Source organism: Pantherophis guttatus, chromosome 5 (assembly GCF_059756535.1).
Source record: "Pantherophis guttatus breed Tessera chromosome 5, ASM5975653v1, whole genome shotgun sequence".
NCBI classification, from domain to species: Eukaryota; Metazoa; Chordata; class Lepidosauria; order Squamata; family Colubridae; genus Pantherophis; species Pantherophis guttatus.
In genome coordinates this window covers 31,237,689-31,258,534 of record NC_142067.1, presented here as the reverse complement: position 1 = coordinate 31,258,534, position 20,846 = coordinate 31,237,689, and the positions used below count along the sequence as shown (strand labels likewise).

The window sequence follows — 20,846 nt, the reverse complement described above, 5'->3', positions numbered from 1 at the left end:
AAGAAATACAACATAATTTGCATTATATATATATATATATATATATATATATATATATATATAATCAACCAACACATCTCTAACATAACCACATTATCAACTTAAGAATTCCTAGTTTCATGAACTCCTGTAACAATCTAAATACATATTTTCCTCCACATACTGTAGTTTACCTTTTTTATTCATAATTACACCTATACTTTCATTTTCATGCATATTCATCAGCTCTACTTTAAAAGACCAGACTACCTTCATTCATATATCTAACATATATAAATCTATCTATATGTGTTTATTAAAAGTCAACATTGACTTGATGGCACAACATTAATCAATCAAGGCAAATATTGTTTTCTATATTCTACCAATTATACAGTACACTAAGTGCTTCTTTTTAATCTGGATTGGTAAACAAGAAATGCTGTAGAAAATACATACCTATTTTGTCAGTCAAATTTACAATTATCTTAGCTAATTGTTGGATAAATAATTCAGTGCATAAAATTGCTTGTTGATCTGGAACTCTAAAATTTAGAGTTATTTTCAAGTTGAGTTATTTTATCAATTATTGTCTGCCCTCGTTATTGAAGTGCTAAAATATGTGGGTTCACATACATATAGAAAGAATGGGTTCCATTCATGATGTTTTGGAATAATAACACATTAAGATTTGTAAGTTTTATTTTACAGATTTGGATTATATATGTTACTTTATTGACTCCAATGATACTATTAGTAAAGTCCTTACACAGAGGGAAAAGGTCATCAGACAACCCAATTTTTATTTTCTGAGAATTAGACAATGTTACGTGCATGATTGTTTGTTGTTTCTAATTATACAAATGTTTATTAAATTGATGGCCTTTATATTACACTAATTGATCATTAAGTTTGCTTTGTACATGATTTAATATTGGCTTTTCAGCTGACCTGAAATGCCAAAACCCAACTTCATTGAACAGCAGAAATCTCATAAAATGCAATTGAAACACTATTGCAACATTTTCTATGTTCTTTGGTAATGCTGTGAAAATACAAGATGTAGCAAAAATCAGGTGCCACAGACAGTTTTTATATGAATTACAATAGATGTTCAATTGGTTGTCATTTTCTTCTAAAATTTTCTTATTCATTTCAGACATGACCCTTGATCACAACTAAATATCAGTAATATTTTCTATGAAGCCCACAATTAATAAAATTAAATGACCCAATTTTTGATACATCATGCATATGCTGGCTTCTAGATTCTTACAAGGTTCTGAGATTTTCTTTTTGTCCTCAAGCAGTAATATTATGCTGAGTTTACAAAATTAACTTACAGTGGTTTCTGAATATCACTCTTCAGGTAAATCACTCCAAGCTTTGGACTTAGTGCAGACATTCATTGAGGCAGGGAAAGGGGAAAAGTTGTGCCTGCACTGAAAAGAAACAAGATGATGTATGAGGGAATTGCTCATAAATTATCTGGAGAAAAGATGAATAGTTAGCAAATGATTTCAAATCATTTTGGATAGCAAACTGCCAAAGAAATAATATCTTCCAAAATCAGTCTTCCACACTAAGTAATTGAGTAGATTCAACATGAGCTGATCAATAATGCACTAATGGTTTATTTGGCTATGACAGAACACTAAATTAAGGGATCATAATGGGAAAATAGCAAATTCAAACCTGGACATTATCTTAATAATGTTTTTCAATAATAATTGCAAACACAAAAAAGAAATATTCTAATACAAGTATAATTTTATATATAGTCACTTAGAATTCTTCTTATTGCTCCTTCTTAAATAAACGAAATAATAAGTTGAGACATTTTCATTGTGATCAAATGCTACAGATAATTAATAGTTTAAATTTAAAAAATTAGTTTAAATATTTTTATTAAAAAATAGATAATGCAAAGTACAACTATAAGTGTATGAAGTGTATAAAGAAGTAACAGAACTTGTCAATTAAACATTATTTTATATGTGTGAACTGGATCATCTCTATTTAGATCTATTATCGTCCCTGTTATGAAAACAATTATTTATTCTGTATTTTATCCATTGTGAAGAAATTTTATATTTGAATATAAGGAACTGTGTATACATTTTTAAAAAATATATTTGAATATTCTTTCAATATTGTTTCCAGGTACTGGTAATTCCTATTAAGAACTATGGAGGCCAAGAAGATTCCAGTAGGAGAATGCCATTTGGTTTAACGATATCTATTTTTTAGTACTTAGGGATGCTGTCATTCGTACAGTAGAACTATAGTGGCTATAGACAGATGTATTTTCTATGAATATCATTAATTGGTTTCAATTAATGTCTTTAACATAGCAGTGCCCAATCACTTACAGCATTAATATATAATAATGCACAATACTGTCAGAAAAAAACCAATAGTTCAGGACTCCCAGTGACACTAAAATACATACACCAACTAAAAATGTAAATTAAAGGCGTCACAAGTGAGACATCCATTGTTTTTTTCTTCTTCTTTCCCTTCTGGCAGCAAACGCTAACCTGCCATCAGCTCTTGGAGATAGGTCTACCAAATCAGACAAACAAAAGAACTCATCTTCTTGCACATAAGGAAGGATATATACGGTTGATGAAATTCTACCTATTTTGCTAAGAAGAATTAAAAAGCATTTGTTTTATTCCAGGAAGGAATTTAAAAACAAACAAACAATCACAACACATTTTCAGATATGTGTTTATTTCAGTGCTAGGTTTCCCCATCCCTCCCCCACTTAAGGAAGACCCTTCATTTTCTTATATAACATTGAGGCCCTCGAAGAGGCAGTTTCAATTGTTTACTTTGGTTTACACATGGGATGGGCTTGCAAAGGAATAAAGACAGCAAAAACATTTTTGGCCTCTTATAGAGGCAAGACTGATTAATGGCCTTTCTGCATAACTCCTCATACTAATACTTTGATACTTCTATTTCCCCTTTTCATAAATTGGATGGTGACCCTTCTTTGCTTATTGGCCTCCTTTTCTGAGCTGCTCATTAATCAGACCCACTTCTATGATATGGTCTGTCATATCATATTACTTACCATGCACATAAGCATAAGGTGCATTAGCCCTGAGACCACAGTATATATTGCACTGTCCTACACAAATAAACTGTAATAAATCTGCACTTAGTTAATACCCATTGCAGTATTATTACAGCTTACTGATAATTTTTATTCTATCTTCATCGTGACTTTTTTCACCTCTGAAATTATTCCTCATCTGGTCTCACTGACTGAGGGAAAATGCTTGTCCTCAATGCTGATGAACTAAAGTCATCCTGAGTTTTTGGAATCATGATTCATAGTTTGATAATATATTGAACCATAACGTAGGTAGCTCCTATGAAAAAGATAATTCCATGGTGAAGATAATTAGGAAAGGTACTAAAAATAGCCAAAATAACAATTCTTTAAACAAATTTACAATGCCACCATATTTGAAATGCTTCTTGTCCACTTATACAACTTTACATAGACACATTCACAAAGAATAAAATTAAATTACTATTATATGTGACATTATCCCTAACAAGAAGAGCAACATGTGTCCCAATTTTAACTCCCAGATACTAGATGTTATTTTCAAAATTGGTTGAAGGAGCATATATATTTAGTAATAATTTATGGGTACAGTAAAAAGAAAACAGATCAAGAGTAACAAAGTTAAGCTCATAAGATATTATATACCATCTCCAAATTAACATCAAGTTAATTTGTGAACTATGCCAAATTAATAGACCGTGTCTCCACTCAGAAAAAGTGTAATATTCAATAAAAGAAGGACCTGTATTTCTATCATACTATTTATTCATACAAACATCTAGCTTCTGTCTCTTTATTATTTGTTAATTATTATATTTATTATGTCTCTTATTAACTGCAAATGAACCGTTCAAATAGGATATTATACTGCTATGGTTTGATAAAAGTAGGAAGTTTCCTAGCAGCATCTACCAAAAGTCTATAAAAATACTTTCTTCCTGTTTTTGAACATTGTTTTATCGAAATCTAGAAACACAACATGTGCTTTCATACTAAACCTTAATATCATCTTCTCATCTTTTGTCACAGGTATGTGTGTGCAGGTGTGTGTGTGTGTGTGTATGTACATTTGATTTCTACAGATCAGGCAAGGACCTGAGGTATTTATTCAAAAGCTCCAAGAAAATTACTGCTTCTCTATGTATAAAATTGATTTTGAAGTACTATGTTATCTGGCTCAGAAACCTGTAGAACTTTTTATTGTGCATTTTAACTTTCAAAAGCCTTGACAGAAACAGCATCTTTAATAGTGTTAATCTTGGCCAGTACTTGAGAGTTCAAATCAATTATAATCTCAATTTATATGTATCTTCTAAATTCTGAACAGAGCCAATGACCTTTTAGTTCTTTTATTAGCATATTCTTTAAGTTCTATTGCATTCTCAACAGAAAACTACTTTTAATATAAATTGGGAAACTGTTGATTGAAACTCTAGTCCACAAAATTCTCTTCTGTGAATTCTGGGAACTGGTGAAGAAATATTGTAATATTAGCAACCTAAGAATTCTCCTAATTCAACACCCCAGGATAGAAAGAATGTACCACTTTTAAAGATGCCAGTACTATTCACCGGTGGTGGGTTCCTCCCGGTTCGGCCGAGCTGGTAGCGGTGACAATATGATGTCACCGAACCGGTTCTCTTTGTTCGGGAACTGGGCCCTCCCACCCCCCGTTATTCTTACCTTTTATTTGGCCCCGCCCCCAATCTATTCGCTGCCTCCCAAGTCCCAGCTGATTGGCTAGAAGGAAAAAAACTATTTAAACTCTTGCCGCGGGGCTTCAAAGGGCCACCCTACAGCTGATCAGCGTTAAAAGGCAGTGTGGTGGTAGACTGGTGCCTCCAAAAACAAATGAGTAGACCGGTGCCTCCAAAAACAAATGGGTAGACAGGTGCCTCTAAAACAAATGGGTAGACCGGAACGCTCCAAGAACAAATGGGTAGACTGGTACAGCTCTGCAAGCAGTTAAAAGCCTGGTAGACCAGTACCTCTGCTAAATCCTAAAGAATTGTCATTGTCACATGACCATCAAACCACACCCACAAATAAGCCACACCCACAGAACCAGTAGTAAAAAATTTTAGAACCCACCCTTGCTATTCACCCTCTGAGCAGTTTCAGGATGTTCACTGGTACAAATCTCTGCAGAGTTAGATGCTGTCAGATCAAATTCTGGTGAATACATGGGTTTTACCAACTTACCTTTTTAGTAAACTGTAGTTTGTTAAAGGGAAGTCCTGTAATATTTTTGATACCATCAGTCCATCTTATCTTTTTTCTCTTCTGCTTTCCTTAAACTTTCCTTAAACAATACACACACACACACACACACACACACACACACACACACAGAATGTGAAAATATATAATCACATGCCTGAAGAAAAGGACTTTCTGCTTTCCGATCATCATCTCAAAGGAGCAGTCCGTCCTTTTTCTGTTGTTGCCCAGGACTGATTGATTGGATCTTATAGTTCATGGTATTTCTAATAACCATCTCCAGATTCGAAGTTCAAAGGAGTTTTATTTTCTCATTCTCTGTGTCCAGCTTTCAAAAATTTACATTACCACTGGGAAAGCTACTGTGTTAACTATTCTGATTTTTGTTGCCATAGAAATATCCTTACCCTTCATAATCTTATCTACGATTTTCATTTTCTTCCTCCCTAGGATTAATCTCCTTCTTAATTCTTCAGCACAGTTTATATCTTTATCTATTCTTATTTCCAAGAAAATAATACTATGCTCTATTTTCACTACTTTGTTGTCAACTGTAAGGTCACAACGTACTAATTATCATTTCCCCCCCATGTACCTAATATTTAATGTTAACTCAAATGTTTTTTCGCTTTCTATCTTTGTTTTATTACCTTTCTTATCCTGAATAATCATGTTTCTCAATTCTTCACTACAAAGGTTCCACAAGGAAATAATTAAGCATTCTGACACACTATTTAGTCTTAATACATTTTATATACTGGCATGTATATATCTACACGATCAAGATATTGCTGCTGTCAGTGGTGGGATTCTGCCGGTTTGGCTGAACTGTTTGTTAAATTGCTGGCTCGCCCCGCCCCACCCCTTGTCAATAAATAGTGGGGGTGGGGCGAGCCAGTAATTTAACAAACGGTTTGGTGTTTTTTTGTAATTTATTGGCCTCGCAGCACACCGAACCGTTTCTTAAATTGCTGGCTCGCCCGCCCCTCGCCCTGCCCCGCCTCCCACTCGCGCAGTGTCAGCCTACCCTAGCCCAGGGTGGGCAATTGTGGCTCTTTTACAACCTGTGGACTTCAACTCCTGCCTAGCCCATTCTGGGGAATTCTGGAGAATTCTGGGAGTTGAAGTCCACAAGTCTTAAAGCTGCCAAGTTTGAAGACCTTTGTTTTATATATAATAAGCAGCCCCTCTTCTGATTTATGGGCACAGCTCTCTTATGGGCACAGCTCTATCATAAACTCATTTCAGCGATCAGGCTTTTAGCTGACATTCTTAAACATTTCAACTTAAGCCCAAGAACTTTCACCGGCTATTTCCCGAGAAATAGCCTTTCCTTCCTTCCTTCCTATTCCAGAAACCGAGAGAGAATTAATTTCCCGCTGGCTCTGACCAATTTAAAGTGGCCACTTCCAAGTTGGCCCCTTTTGCGTCGGCGGAGATTTGGGGTTTTTTGCCCCTTTCCACACCATCTTCCCCTTTAAGCAGGAACGCTGTTACTAAGGTGGTTGGAGGAGCGGGCAAACTGAATCCCTCTGGCGGCAACAATCGGGGCGGTCCTTGAGTTTCGCTGCGGCTCTCTCGGACGCAATGGCATTCCCCGTGCCTGGTAAGGGGCAATGCTGAGGGATGTTGGAGTTGGATCCACCCTGGGGGCAGGGAGAAAGTGGGGCTGGATTGATTGAGCCAAGCGAGGCACCAAATCTGCGGAGAGAGCCAGGCCCGCCGATCTGCAAGAAGCCAGAATTCGCACTTGGGCCACTGATTTGAGCCAAGTTAGGCTGATTCAGCCCCCCCCCAATCGTGAGCTGCTGACTCGGCATAGAAAGAGGGGGCGATCCTGAAGTTGCGCAACATCAATGTAGATCCCAATCTAGATCGCACTCTGAGTGTTGCGACTGAACTAGGGGAGATTCAGCCTTAGGAAGAGAGGAAAAGGCTCTGGGCGGAAAGCTGGGGGTGGGAGGCTTTGCTTTACCATCTTCTAAGGCTCTGGATGATTTAAGTAGCTTAACTGTGCTTGCTTGCCAATACCAGAATTACAGAGTTGGAAGGGACCTTTGAGGTCTTCTAGTCCAGAAATCTCCAACCTTGGCAACTTTCTCTGCCTGGGCCTGATGCTTCCTGAGAGGGAGGGGGTCTCTCCAAATGGGACCCCCTCCCCAAAAGGCTGGCCCCAAAGCCCTAGCTCAGAGGTCTTCAAACTTGGCAGCTTTAAGACTTGTGAACTTCAACTCCCAGAATTCTCTAGCCAGCATAGCTGGCTGGGGAATTCTGGGAGTTGAAGTCTGCCAGGCTTAAAGTTGCCAAGGTTGGTGATCTCTGGACTGGAAGATAAATGATGGCATAAATGATGACCGGTCAAAAGTGCAAGGACCTGTCAGAAATCACTTTTTTCAGCCCTCTGGGTAGTCCCTATGTGCATATGGACTATTCAGAGGGCTGAAAAAGTTATTTTTGACTGGTCCTCGCACTTTTGACCAGTCCTTGAATTTATGACTGTCCTCACATTTTACGTTTTGCGCCCTATCTTGTCACCGTGAAGAGAAATAGTGGTGAAATGACTGACACGGTTGTTAAGAATGCCGCAACGGGCATAAATGTGAGGATGGTCATAAGTGCGAGGATCAGTCAGAAATGACTTTTTTCAGCCCTCTGAGTAGTCCTTATGTACATAGCCACGCCCACCCGGTCACATGACCAGCTAGCCATGCCCTCCCGGTCACATGACCAGCTAGCCACACCCATCCAGTCACATGACCACCAAGCCACACTCCCAACTAAGCCACGCCCACAGAACCGGTTGTTATAGAAGTTGAATCCCACCACTGGCTGCTGTCCATAAAGAACATCGTCCTTATATTATCTTGCTCTGACCATTACTCATCTTATGCTAGTTATTTGATTTCATGTCCTTTGGCCTTTTGGGAAATCTTTCTGTTAATCTGGCACCTTTTGCCTGATATTTGTAAGATCCATAAACAAATCACAGAATCATAGGGTTAGAAGGACCTTAGAAATCTTCTAGTCGACGTCCCCGTTCAGGCAGGAATTACTGTCCAATCTTTTCATGAAAATCTCCAATGATAGTGCATCTATAACTTCTGGAATAGGGCTTTTCCCCTGCTTAATAATTCTCACAGAAAGAAAATTCTTGCTTATTTGTTGGGGGGAATATGCTGACTCTATAAACTGCTTAGAGAGGGCTTTAAAGCACTTATAAAGCGGTATATAAGTCTAAATGCTATTGCTATTATTTATAAAGCTTTCGTTCGTTGCTTTTTGCTTTACCCTTGGCGAATAAAGTCGCCAAGGGTAAAGCAAAGTTTACCCTTGAAAATAAAGTCATATTCCCTGTCTGTAATGTCCTTACTGAAGACATCTACAGTATCATGTGTCCTCTTAGGGTGAACATAGCTCATTTCTTTAACTGCTCCTTATAGAATTTAGCCCCTAAATTTCTTATCACACTTGTTGCTCTTCTCTGACTCTTTCTATTTCTTTAGTTACCTTTTTGTATTCTGCCAACCAAACTGGACAAAAGTATTGTCTGGCCAGTGCAGCATACCCTGGGGTGAAATCCAGAAGGTTCTGACAGGTTTGGAAAACGGAAATTTTGAGCAGTTCGGAGAACTGGCAAATACCACCTCTGGCTGGCCCCAGAGTGGGATGGGAATGGAGTTTTTGCAAGATCCTTCCCCCAGGAGTGGGGAGGGAATGGGGATTTTGCAGTATCCTTCACCTGGAGTGGGTTTGCAATGGAGATTTTGCAGTATCCTTCCCCTGCCACACCCACCAAGCTACGCCCACAGAACCGATAGTAAAAAAAATTGGATTTCACCACTGAGCATACCACAGTATTATCAATGTTCGTGATACTATAACTGTACTGATGCAGGTGAAAATTGCATTCTTTTCTACTAACCTAAGACTTTTGTTGACTAAATCAATAGGTTTTGTCTGGCATAACCTAATTTAACAAATCAGAGTTGTTCAGAGTTGTTACAGAAGATTGAAGATAAGTATGTTTAAATTACATTGAAATAGTTTTCAGTTGGACATCATGAAAAATGTAAACAATGAAACAGGACTAGTATGGTGAACTCTTTGATGAAGATTTCAAATAGACAGTACATAATAATCTTTTGAGCAAGCTACAATGCTAATTTCTGAAGTGGGCAACAGATTGGACTAGATGATCTCCAAGATCCCTTGTAATTCATACATTCCTTAATTCACTCATTTCATTCATTCATTAATTCATTCTCATTTCTCTTCATATAATTCTTCATGTTTTCTTTCACACAGATTAAGCAACCTGAACCTTTTGTTCCTTATATGAATTTTACATTTTGATGTATGTCCTCCAAGTCAATCTTACTGGAATATAATATCTGTATTTTCAACTTTAACTGGTATATTTTACATCAATAACTCATGACTTGCTGTTTCACAATCTGCACCTGGAAATGTTCTGGTTGTTTGGATTGAAATTTTCCTTTTTTCAAATTTTGTACTATGTAATATATTTAGTTCTGATGTGTGCATTGGGTGATATCCATTTACAGAGATTTGAGTTTACATTGCAGGAAACAGGAATTGGTTTTTATTGACTATTGTTTTATATTATTTTGATATATTATTATAATATATTTTATAGCTATGAACTATAAACTGTAAATTAGTCTGAGAAATTCCAGCACAAAAATCAGGTATATTAATATATTTAATATAAGATAATGTACTATCAACAGTTATTGTTAGCTCTAATGATTAGTTTATTACCATAATTAGAATTTTTTATGAATCACAAAACTTCCACAAAGCTATGATCTACATATTAAAAGTTTCAATTTTAGTATCATGGACCCAATAATATTTTGGACATATATGAATTTGTTGATAGCAGAAATTAAATACACTAAAAGATAATGAATTAAGTAGAACTTTGAGCCATTTTACACAAACATTTGAATTGTTAACAAATGACAAACAATGGAAAATTTCCCATTAGATGTGTTTGAAATGGATGTAAAAAACTAGGGAAAGAGCAATTAAAATTTCCTTACGTAATATATGGAGGAGAAAGAACCAATAGCATTAATTTAGTTTTATTTGTATATTTTAGTTTAATTTTACTTGTACATTTTTAATTGCTACATGAACATTCAGCTCTAATTCTAGTATAGAGAACTAGAGGACCAGTCGATGTTTGGAGCAAGGCAGATAAATTCAAAGATAGTTCAAGCAGGAAAATGCTGGGATTATGAATCCACAGATAAAGTAGTGAAGCAGGATCAAGGGCTATAACCAAAAATGAAAAGCCAATAGTGTAAGATGCATATAAATCACCATATTAGAGGGGAAAAACAATTAATTTAAGTGGTGAATTTGGACCATTGAGATCTGGGCATAGTGAAATAATCAGAAAAACTTGTTTTTCAAGTTTTCTCAAATGAGAAAAATGAGTTTGAATAATAATCAACTAAATTATTATTTAATATAAAAATGGTCAAAATATTTGAAAGAAATTAAGAAGATTAATTCTATGGTACCTTTGACCAACTAGTCAAATGACAGACTGTAGTTTACTTCAAAACTGTATTGTAAACTCTTTTATTACTGAAGAGATTGGGATTACAAACTTTCTTAATTGAATGAAAACACTATCTTCACCAAAAGCTGCTATTACTAGAAAGAAGATTGCTACTACCTGAAATAACCAAAGATTATGAAAATTAGTAAAAATTGGCAGTGTCACAATAATGTAGCTATCCATTCCATTGCTTTGGCTAGTTATGACAAATGAGTTTTAAGAACATTCCATTGCCAAGAAACTCTGTCAAAATATTGGTGATTTTTCCAAATCTGTTCAAAATTGCAGAGATGTCAAGTCTGAGATGAGGACATTATTTTCAAGAAGCACAAAACAACAACAAAAACAACATTGGAAGAGAATGGCTAGCCTATTTGCTGATAATACTTTATACTAATATTTTACCTAAACCAAAATTTCTTTGGGTTAATCTCTCTTGACCAAATTCATTTTAGGGCCAAAATATCTCTTGTTTTGTTTTGTTTTGTTTTTGCCTACTTCTACCCTTTCCTTGACACTAATGGCAGAACTTGAGACTATCTCAATTTAGTGGGACTGCTTTTTAAATAAAAAGAATAGGCAGTGTATTTTGCACATATATCGCATTGTCTTATTTATCATTATAAACTTGTTTTATCTAAAATGCTATTTAATAGGCTTCCTGGTTTCTGTTCCAATCCCTGTCATTCTCTGGATGGTCACTGCTGGGTTCTCTGAATAGTGAGATTTTGGTCTTGAGATTTGGTCCTAACTGCCCTTCCATTTGTTATGTGATTAGTTTTCAAATTTTGGGAAAGTATTGCTACTTTCTGTATGAATTGTTAAAAGTGATGTAGAACCTTTGGTGAAAACTAAGTCAGAGTAAGACTGTGTGTTTGTGTATGAATGCACCTGTTGAAGGATCCAAACTGGATTCTAATCTAGCTGAATTGTGTCTGAATGTTCTGCCAAGTAAAGCCAAGTGCTAAATAAGGGGTTAAATGCTTCGACAGCTGTGATTTGTTGCTATTGTGTACCTTCCTGTGTTGGGAGAACAAATATGAGCTGCACTGTCAGGTTTATCCTACAGGGAGAAGTGAACCATTTAGACATGCTCATAAGCAATTCAGGAATTACAGATAAGTAATATTTATTGATAATAGTAGGGATTCATAGTCAAAGAATTTCAACAACTTCTGGGATTTAATAACAAGCTTTCTCTCTTTAAACATAAATAATGTTAAAATCTCTTTTACAGTTATTCTTCCTTCCAGCCCTTTGTAAAATTATTTGCCCCCCCTCTTTTGGATGGGGGAGTCTCTCTTTTGTCTTTGTAACCATTAAATCTATTATCATGTTTTTTTGTTTTTACTGCCTTGTGTGGGAACCAATTCCCACATGCACAAAATGCAGCTTGTGCCCATTCTGTGACCTTGCATCTTCCTCGTTCAGAGAAAAAAATGAAGGACAACTGGTATGTGCAGAAGAGACAAAGCTCCCGTTTTCCTTCTGAACAGATGAACAGAAGTCTGGGTCCAGCACCCAGATTAGATTTAATTCCCTACTCTTGGTTAAAAGGAATGTCTGACATCCTACCTGAAGCATATCTACATGTGGAATAACAGAGTTATCACTTAAAACTTTTCCCCTACAATATAGATATTACCTTCCTCAAAGAAATGCAACTAACCTTTTATTATTATAATTCTGGGACTGATGACTATAGTATCTACCATCTTGAGCATGTGCTTAATTTGGGATTTAATTGTCAGCATTTCTTTTAGTTCTTTTTGACACACAGAGACGTTTTCCAAAAGCTGACTCAAATTATTAATATAAATGCTAGTCAGTTTTATAAAATCTTGTATATGCACTAAATTACCCTTTGTTCTTAATTTATTCCCTGAATATTTTAGTTTTGAAAAAGAAATATCCACTCGGTTTTTATTTATTTATTTGGGATCTAATCAAATACTGCAATAAATTTCACTTTTACTATAAGGCAGTATTAGAAACTACATAAAAGAATTTATTTCTATATTTACTCTATATTATTTTAATTACACATAAATTCTTTAGTAAATGATGTCAAACAGCCTTATTAGAAATAAGTATACTAATTGTATCTTTAGCTAATAGGACAGAAGAAGGGTCATTATTTTCATTATTTTTAACTGAGGATCACTTTTTCTCAGACATAATCTACTGAGAGCCTTAAAGAGTAAGGAAGATTACCTTGAATCATTACCTTGATATGCCTCTGTTGCCAGGAGAGCAAAGGATAAAATATTTTAAAATTCTGGAGTGTTCAGATAATATTTGGAAGTGGTTTGGATAGACATCTCCCTAATTCACTGAAATATGAGTAATGGAAGAAGCACCATGCAATCAGAATTTCAAAATTTGATTACTATATTCAGTCTCAAAAGCAGTAGCTTTAACTTTCCTGTGGAGTTGCTTTCATTGTCTGATCTATCTAAACAGGCTGACAGGACTGACCTAGAGAGAAAAAAATGGAAGAACTGCTATTACTTTTGGTTTCATTCTTAAGTATCAACACAAATTAAGAAAATAGTGCTAATCTGTTTATTGCTACTTCCTTCTGTACAACAAAACAAGGTCTGGGAAGCTGACTTCTGCAGACACAATTTCTTCAACAGAAAGTCAGTCATAGATGTCTCATGTTAGTGAATAAGAACCTAGAATTAGAAATAAACACCACTCTCAATCACTAAAATGTTATACAGGAGATGTATCAGCAGAATGGCTGTTTTCAGCCAAACTGATCTCTCCTGACTTTTATTTTATTTGGTTACTGTTACAAGTAGCTTGAATAAGTCTTTGTTAAAAACTGAGTTTCATTTATATTCAATTACCCACTAGTAACTGAATATTTACTAATACCAAGATATTTCCAGTTGCAAAATGTTTCTGCCTGCCTGGTCATCCTGATGTCTTGTGTTTTTTTTTGCATGTAATAGAAAATATTGTAAGATGAACATATTTAAAGGATATTGTTGTAATTTTCCTATTTAAAAGTTAATGTTATCTCAAATTTCTTGTTAATTCATGGCATAAAATGTAATATAGTACTCAAACTTTAACACAGAAATATTAGATTGGGCAATTTCCATTACAATGTTGTAATGGTTTGGGAAAACTGTGGGGTTTTCTTGGTGCCCTCTTGGTTATTGTTTTGCAGATGTTTTATTACCAAAGTAGTTAACATCATCAGTGCTGGTAGAAAGTGGGGTTTGCTCTCATTTTATATATAGTCCTGTCAATCTTGGTTGGAATGTTGGAGGTTCCTTGATTGGGCTGTTGTTTGCTATTAGCTTGTTTGTCTGAATTAGTAGTTTCTCGAATGGGGTATTGTTTGCTTCTTAACTGAGATTGGGTTGTTACTTTGCTAGTAAAGCACTTGGTTGGTACGGTTGGGAAAAGTAAAATAATCGTATTTATGGAAATATGCTTATATTACTGAAATACAAATACAGATAGAAGTTAACTAAGTGTATTTATAATTATAGCCTAAAGCTAACATACATTTACTTACATACATATATTTTGGGATTTTCCTTTCAATAAACATGGGTAAATGTAGATAGGACTCTTAATATACTACAGAATATGTGAGAATATGAGTGTTCAAACTTTTTTCCTATACAGTAGTACAGATTTAATAATTTATAAGAATTATACACCAATAACAAGCACATTCTTTTCCATACCTCTGAAGGATTATTGCCACATAGTGCCGTAGTCTATTAATTATTTTAATATATCCTCCCAAAATGGGTATATTAGGAAAGTGTACCCTCACATGATTAAAGAATATCAGGCACAAGAAATCAGGAACTAAAGTTGTTCAAATGAATAAAAGTTTAATCCATGCTAGCTTTCTACAAGAATCTGAACTACTAACAGTCACGGCAAATTGGCAGTAGGTAAAAATCAATGGATTTAAAATAGAGCTGGAATTAGATCTCTTGTGGGCATGAAGGGACTCCAAACTGATGATGCCCTTGATCCCTCCCTTAGGCTCAGCCTGGTCAACTCCTACAATCTCTATCATGTTCTAAACACATATGCTCAAATCTGAAGAAATTCAACTGAATTCTACAGCTTCCTTGCTTGTAGCTCTTTAATTAACTATAAAAGGTAGTTTACATGATGGGATGTATTTCAATCTCATTAGAGTATACGCAGAAAAATCATTAATTAAACCTTAACTTACACTTTTCTATTTCTTACTTTGGTTGTGATTTCTGCAAACAGATTTGAAAGCTATATAGCGAAAGAAATTGGATGGAAAAAAAATGCAAAACACAACTGAACTGTCCTCAAACATACAAGAAAAATTGGAGCATCAGGAAATTGGAATTTGTAACTAACAGTGCTTTACCATATGGTGTCAAGAACATATTCTACTTGAGAGTTGCATAAGTCATCAAAATAAGTACACAACTTTCTGTACTATGCTTTGTTTACTTGAAATGACATACTGCAAAGTTACCCAGATAAATATGCATAACTCTGTTTTATTCTAGATGATAATAATATGTTACCACAATTTCTGATACCAGATCCTTAAGTTAAAATAACATGATACAAAATATGTCTAATCATATTCAGATATAGATAATAAACGGATAAAATGTATATTTTAGAGCGTAGTAGACATGTAAATATTGTATATAGCATAAAGATAAGTAACTATGAAATAAGAACGTATTTGTATAAAATAATAGGCCTGTAGATAAATTGAAATTAAGAAAAAATTCCGATAATGGAAAGCTGTAATAGTGTAATTGTGATTTTAAAAGTTAAAAACGTTAAATAAACATTATTTTAAAAAAACAAAAACAAAATATGTCTAATCATGAATGAAGGGAAATTTATGTGTCCCAGAATAATGTTATAATTGAAACTGAACTATTTGAAATTAGTTCCCACTTGTTTCCAGGTATATGATCCAGTATTGCAGAATCCAATCTGGATCAGTTACTGGGACCAGAGGTTAGTCTTCTGAGCTTTTGGACTCATCCTGGAGCCCGTTCCCAGGGAACTTCTCTCTCACTAAATACTACACACAGAATAGCCCAAAGCATAGATTCTGGTGAGAAAGAAGTTCCCGGAGTTCAGCCCGAGAACTCCAGCCCGAGTTCAAAAGTTCGGAAGACTAAACCTCTGGTCCTGGTGACCGACCCAGATTGGATTCTTCAATATTGGATCATATAGTTGGGAGCAAGTGGAAACTAATTTCATATAGTTCAGTTTCAATTATAACATTTTTCAGGAATCAAAGACAGTTAAAACAATATGACTTGTATATCTTGCAAAGGAATTCTTAATTCAGAAACATTATAGTTGCAATTATTATGAGTAATTTAATTTTATGTTATGTATGATCCATAGACTGAAACAGAAGAAGACTGAAGACTGAATGGATGTAATACTAATGTCTTTAAGAAAATATTTAAAATAGTATCCAATCATATTTACCTATCTGACTCTTAATTCATAAGATTAGATTAAAATAAGTAATGAAATACAATGGGATACAAGTGGGTGGGGTATCAGTATCAAGACATTGAGATGTGGACAACATGTTGTCATGCAAGGTTGTCTCCAAATGGGACATCATATTTTGTGAGGAATAGTGGGTATGCTTGAGATAAAATGCTTGCATTTGTACTATTCTAACTTTTAAGAGAATGCTGCATTTGGCAGGGATGCACGTGGCACAGGGAAACTGTTTATCTAGGCTGTTGGTTTGAGCTCCAGGCTAGACAATTTGGTTGTAAACATTTTGTCACCATTCGAGGAGACATCGTCAATGCGTTTTGAATTGTGCTCGTCTGTCAGAACACAGGTCTTTAAATACCTTTTTATGAGATGTAAATTAGTTTGGATGTTGTTTGTTCGGATATTTCTGAGTCATGGTCTCATTTTGGACTGTTTGATTGGCTGTCTGGCTGTTGTTGCTAAAATCAAACTCGGACCATGACTCAGTAATATCCAAACAAACAATATTATGACTAATCTGCATCTTATAAAATGGTATTTAAAGACCTGTGTTCTGATAGACAAGCACACTTCAAAATGCATTGACGATGTCTCCTCGAATGGTGATGAAACGTTTGCAACTAAATTGCCAAGTTTGAAACTCAAACCAACAGCATACTAATATTCAAACACTGTTTTCAGCTGTTTATCTAACTTGCCAAAACATTATCCAAAAACCTTGTTCAATCAAAATCATGAGTATAGCAGAGGTCAACTCTGGGGATGATATTTGCATATATGAGAATGGAATTTAAGAGATAAGTGTGAAAGACAATTAAAGAATAAATGGTAATGAACAACAAAAATAGATGTACATTATCTATTTGTGATTTCAGCCTATAAAACTAAGAGAAAACAGAAGTATGCAATAGGGCCGAATGAAGATTTTCTGGGGTGTAATTGATGAATATATGCAAGGAAATGAAGAGTTTTAGCCTCTGAGAGTCTCTTTGGATAGTGAAATGGGTGGCATATAAATTTAATAAATAAAAAATAAAACTATGAAAGGGCAACATGTATATCAGATGGTATGAATTATGTATCACATATGTTTTGCATATAAAGATAGGAATTCATAGGTTGGTGATAGTTGCATGTTATGTTTTAATGAACAGTGAGAGTGAAAGAAATACAGATACATTCTGTGAAAAAATATGCAATGTTTTGAAAGAATGTGATCCATGAGGGAAAAAAGTATTTCGTTACATGACATGAATATATTGCTAGTACTGAGATGAGAGAATACTGAAAAACTAAATTTGAGAAAAATGAGCACAGAAAAAAAAGAATAAAATGTATTATTTCTACATTTTTAATGGCCTCCCATTTCAGAAGCCTCCAGGCTTGCAATATGCCCCCCTGAAAAAAACCCCATAAAAACAACTAAAATGGTTAAAACCTACTTAAACTGGCAGCCTGGACTAAGATATATACAAAAACAAACGGTACAAAAACAAGACAGGAGCATCACTAATGCATAACCATGTTAATTGCAGGCTTGGAAACAGAATCTGGGCTTTCTGAAAGTCTAGGAGAGCTGTAATTTTTTTTTTGGGAGGGGCGGAAATATGTTGTTAATTGAAGGGACTTAAAATGCACCTACTCTATGTGAATATAGCAGATGGACAGAAACAATTGGTGGTCCCTCAGATAATGAAGTCCTACACCATGAAGGGCTGTATAGATGGAGACCAAGTGGCAAAAATAGGAGTGCAGGAAGAGAATCCTATATGGAAAATTTTTATAAGGTTAATTTCCCAACAAAATGAAAAGAGAATGAAAAAACTGCTTTAAAACAAGTAAAAAGAGTTATGCTACGGAATGCCATGAATTGTGTACCAAGCCCCACTCACAGCAAAAGGACTCTTGGTGAAACAAGGAAAACAAAGTATGTCTGGATGACAAAAATGCTTATGAGAATGATTGTTGCCAAAAATAAGGATGTAAGAAATATATTGTGCAAAAAATAAAAATTGTTTGTAAGATGGCCATAGTCACCTCTGGATGAGTTGGGTGGTACACTAATTTAATAATTTAATAATTAAAAAAAGGATACGAGAAAGAAACAGTATATGCTCTTTTGCGAGGAATGAAGAAAACAAAAATGACTACGTATAAGAGCATGTTTATTTCCAATTTGTAATATGTAAATAAGGGGAAACAGAAAGATTGAGATGAATGTAATAGGGATTATACACTTAAAGTGTTTGTAGCAAAATGAGAAAAGATATGATCAAGAATGCATGGGTGCTAAATGAATGTGGACTAAATATAAAAGGTGAGTGACCAGTGTAAAATGGTGTGTTCAGAGGATTTGGTCACATAGAGAGGATGAATGAGGACTAAAGTGCAAAACAATATATGAAAGAAGAGTAATTGGGCTGAGAAAAAATGGAAGACTTAAAAAACTGGAGTTGCTGAGATTCTCAGAGAGATGTGACAAGTTTAAAGAATATATAAAGCCATATAAGCATATGTAGAAACAAGGTACTGTGCAAGGATAGAAAGGTAGAATGAATGGTGTGGGCAAAAACTGAATTTACCCATACTTTTTTTCTTTTTCAGCATTGTGCTTTTAATTTTTTTTCTCTCTTACTACTAGAGTTTCTTTTCTGTATTTGGTATAATATTGCTTAACCCAAAAGCTAATGATATACTACTGTATGTACGATTGGAACAATTGTGAACTGTTATAAAGATGGAATAAATGGCTAGAAACAACTTATTGAGCTTTATTCAGAAAAAAGACGGCTTTCTTGCCTATTCAAAAGTATCATTAATCTAAACTGTCACTAGTGTAATTTTATTATTTATTTATTTATTTATTTATTTATTTATTTATTTATTTATTTATTTATTATTTATTATCTATCTATCTATCTATCTATCTATCTATCTATCTATCTATCTATCTATCTATCATCTATCTATCTATTTATCAAATTTCTATACCGCCCTACTCCCGGAGGACCCAGGGCGGTGAACAGCCAAGATAAAATACAGATAATACAAACATTAAAAGTCCATTAAAATTATTAAATATTTTGGCTGAAAACAAATTTAAAACACCCAATTTGTAAACAGATTAAACGATTTAAAAATTTAAAAGGGAGAGTTAGGCCAGGCCAGCCTGCTGAAATAAAAATGTTTTGAGAGCACGACGAAACGTGCGCAGATCCTGGATCCTCCGTATCTCTGGGGGGAGCTCGTTCCAGATGGTAGGTGCCCCCACAGAGAAGGCTCTCCCCCTGGGGGCCACCAGTCGACACTGTTTGGCCGACGGCACCCTGAGAAGCCCCTCTCTATGGGAGCGTACTGGTCGGTGAGAGGCAATTGGTAGCAGAAGGCGGTCTCGTAAATACCCTGGTCCGATGCCATGGAGCGCTCTAAAGGTGGTAACCAAAACCTTGAAGCGCATCCGGAAGACCACCGGGAGCAAGTGCAGCTCGTGCAGGAGGGGGAGGTCACATGGGAGCGCCACGCCGCTCCCATAACCACCCGCGCGGCCGCATTCTGGACCAGCTAGTGCCTCCAGGTGCTCCTCAAGGTTAGCCCCATGTAGAGAGCATTGCAGTAATCCAGGCGGGAAGTAACGAGAGATGAGTGACCGTATTTAACGAGTCCCGATCCAGAAAGGGACGCAACTGGCGAATCAGGCAGACCTGATAAAAAGGTCCCCCTGGCCACAGCTGTCAAGTACTCTTCCAAAGACAGCTGTGAGTCCAGGAGGACACCCAGGTTGCGAGCCCTCTCCGTGGGGGCCAATGACTCGCCCCCAATAGTCAGTGATGGCACCAACTGACTATATCGGGATGTCGGAAACCACAGCCACTCGGTCTTGGATGGGTTGAGCCCGAGTCTGTTTCTCCCCATCCAGATCCGCACAGCCTCCAGGCACCGGGACATCACTTCAAGGGCATCATTGGGGTGGTCCGGGGTGGAGATGTCAATTTTATGAATAACAGCATTCTATATAATTGTTGTTTGATGCAGCACAATATTTCTCATATTCTTAAACAACAATACCTTTCAAGATTAACAAGGATTAATTATGTCTTAATGGAGTAGATCCTAAGGATGTACTCTGTCATTACACATATATAACTTACATAATATGTAAAACCAGTAAATAGAATGCACAATACTGAAACTGGACTAACACATTTCTAAATAGGCATTATTTAGTAATCTCTTGGAAAAAGAACTGCTTTCTTTTCTTCATCACCTGAGCACATTTCTGATTGATTTCAGTTGGAGTGCTACTCATGTGCATGATATATAACTCCCCCCCCTTTTTTTCCTAGGGAAGGATTATGATTAAATATTTTTCTCACATATCTGTTTCTACTTTTGCTGTTTTGTTTACATCGATTTCTGCTGCATAAAGTCACATTTGCTTTATTGATTGCAAATCAGTGCTAC

The 20,846-nt window shown here is 35.6% G+C and overlaps 1 protein-coding gene across 18 annotated transcripts in view; it reads right to left on the bottom strand.

The window, feature by feature from the left end:
* ZBTB20 (zinc finger and BTB domain containing 20) overlaps positions 1–20,846 on the bottom strand; it is a 531,250-nt gene that overhangs the window by 24,165 nt on the left and 486,239 nt on the right. For all 18 annotated transcript variants that reach the window (XM_087894799.1, XM_087894811.1, XM_087894812.1 and 15 more), the window contains one exon: positions 1,323–1,421. In XM_087894799.1, coding sequence (XP_087750925.1) covers positions 1,323–1,384 — 62 coding nt within the window. In that variant the 5' untranslated portion in view covers positions 1,385–1,421. The remainder of the gene's footprint in view (positions 1–1,322; positions 1,422–20,846) is intronic.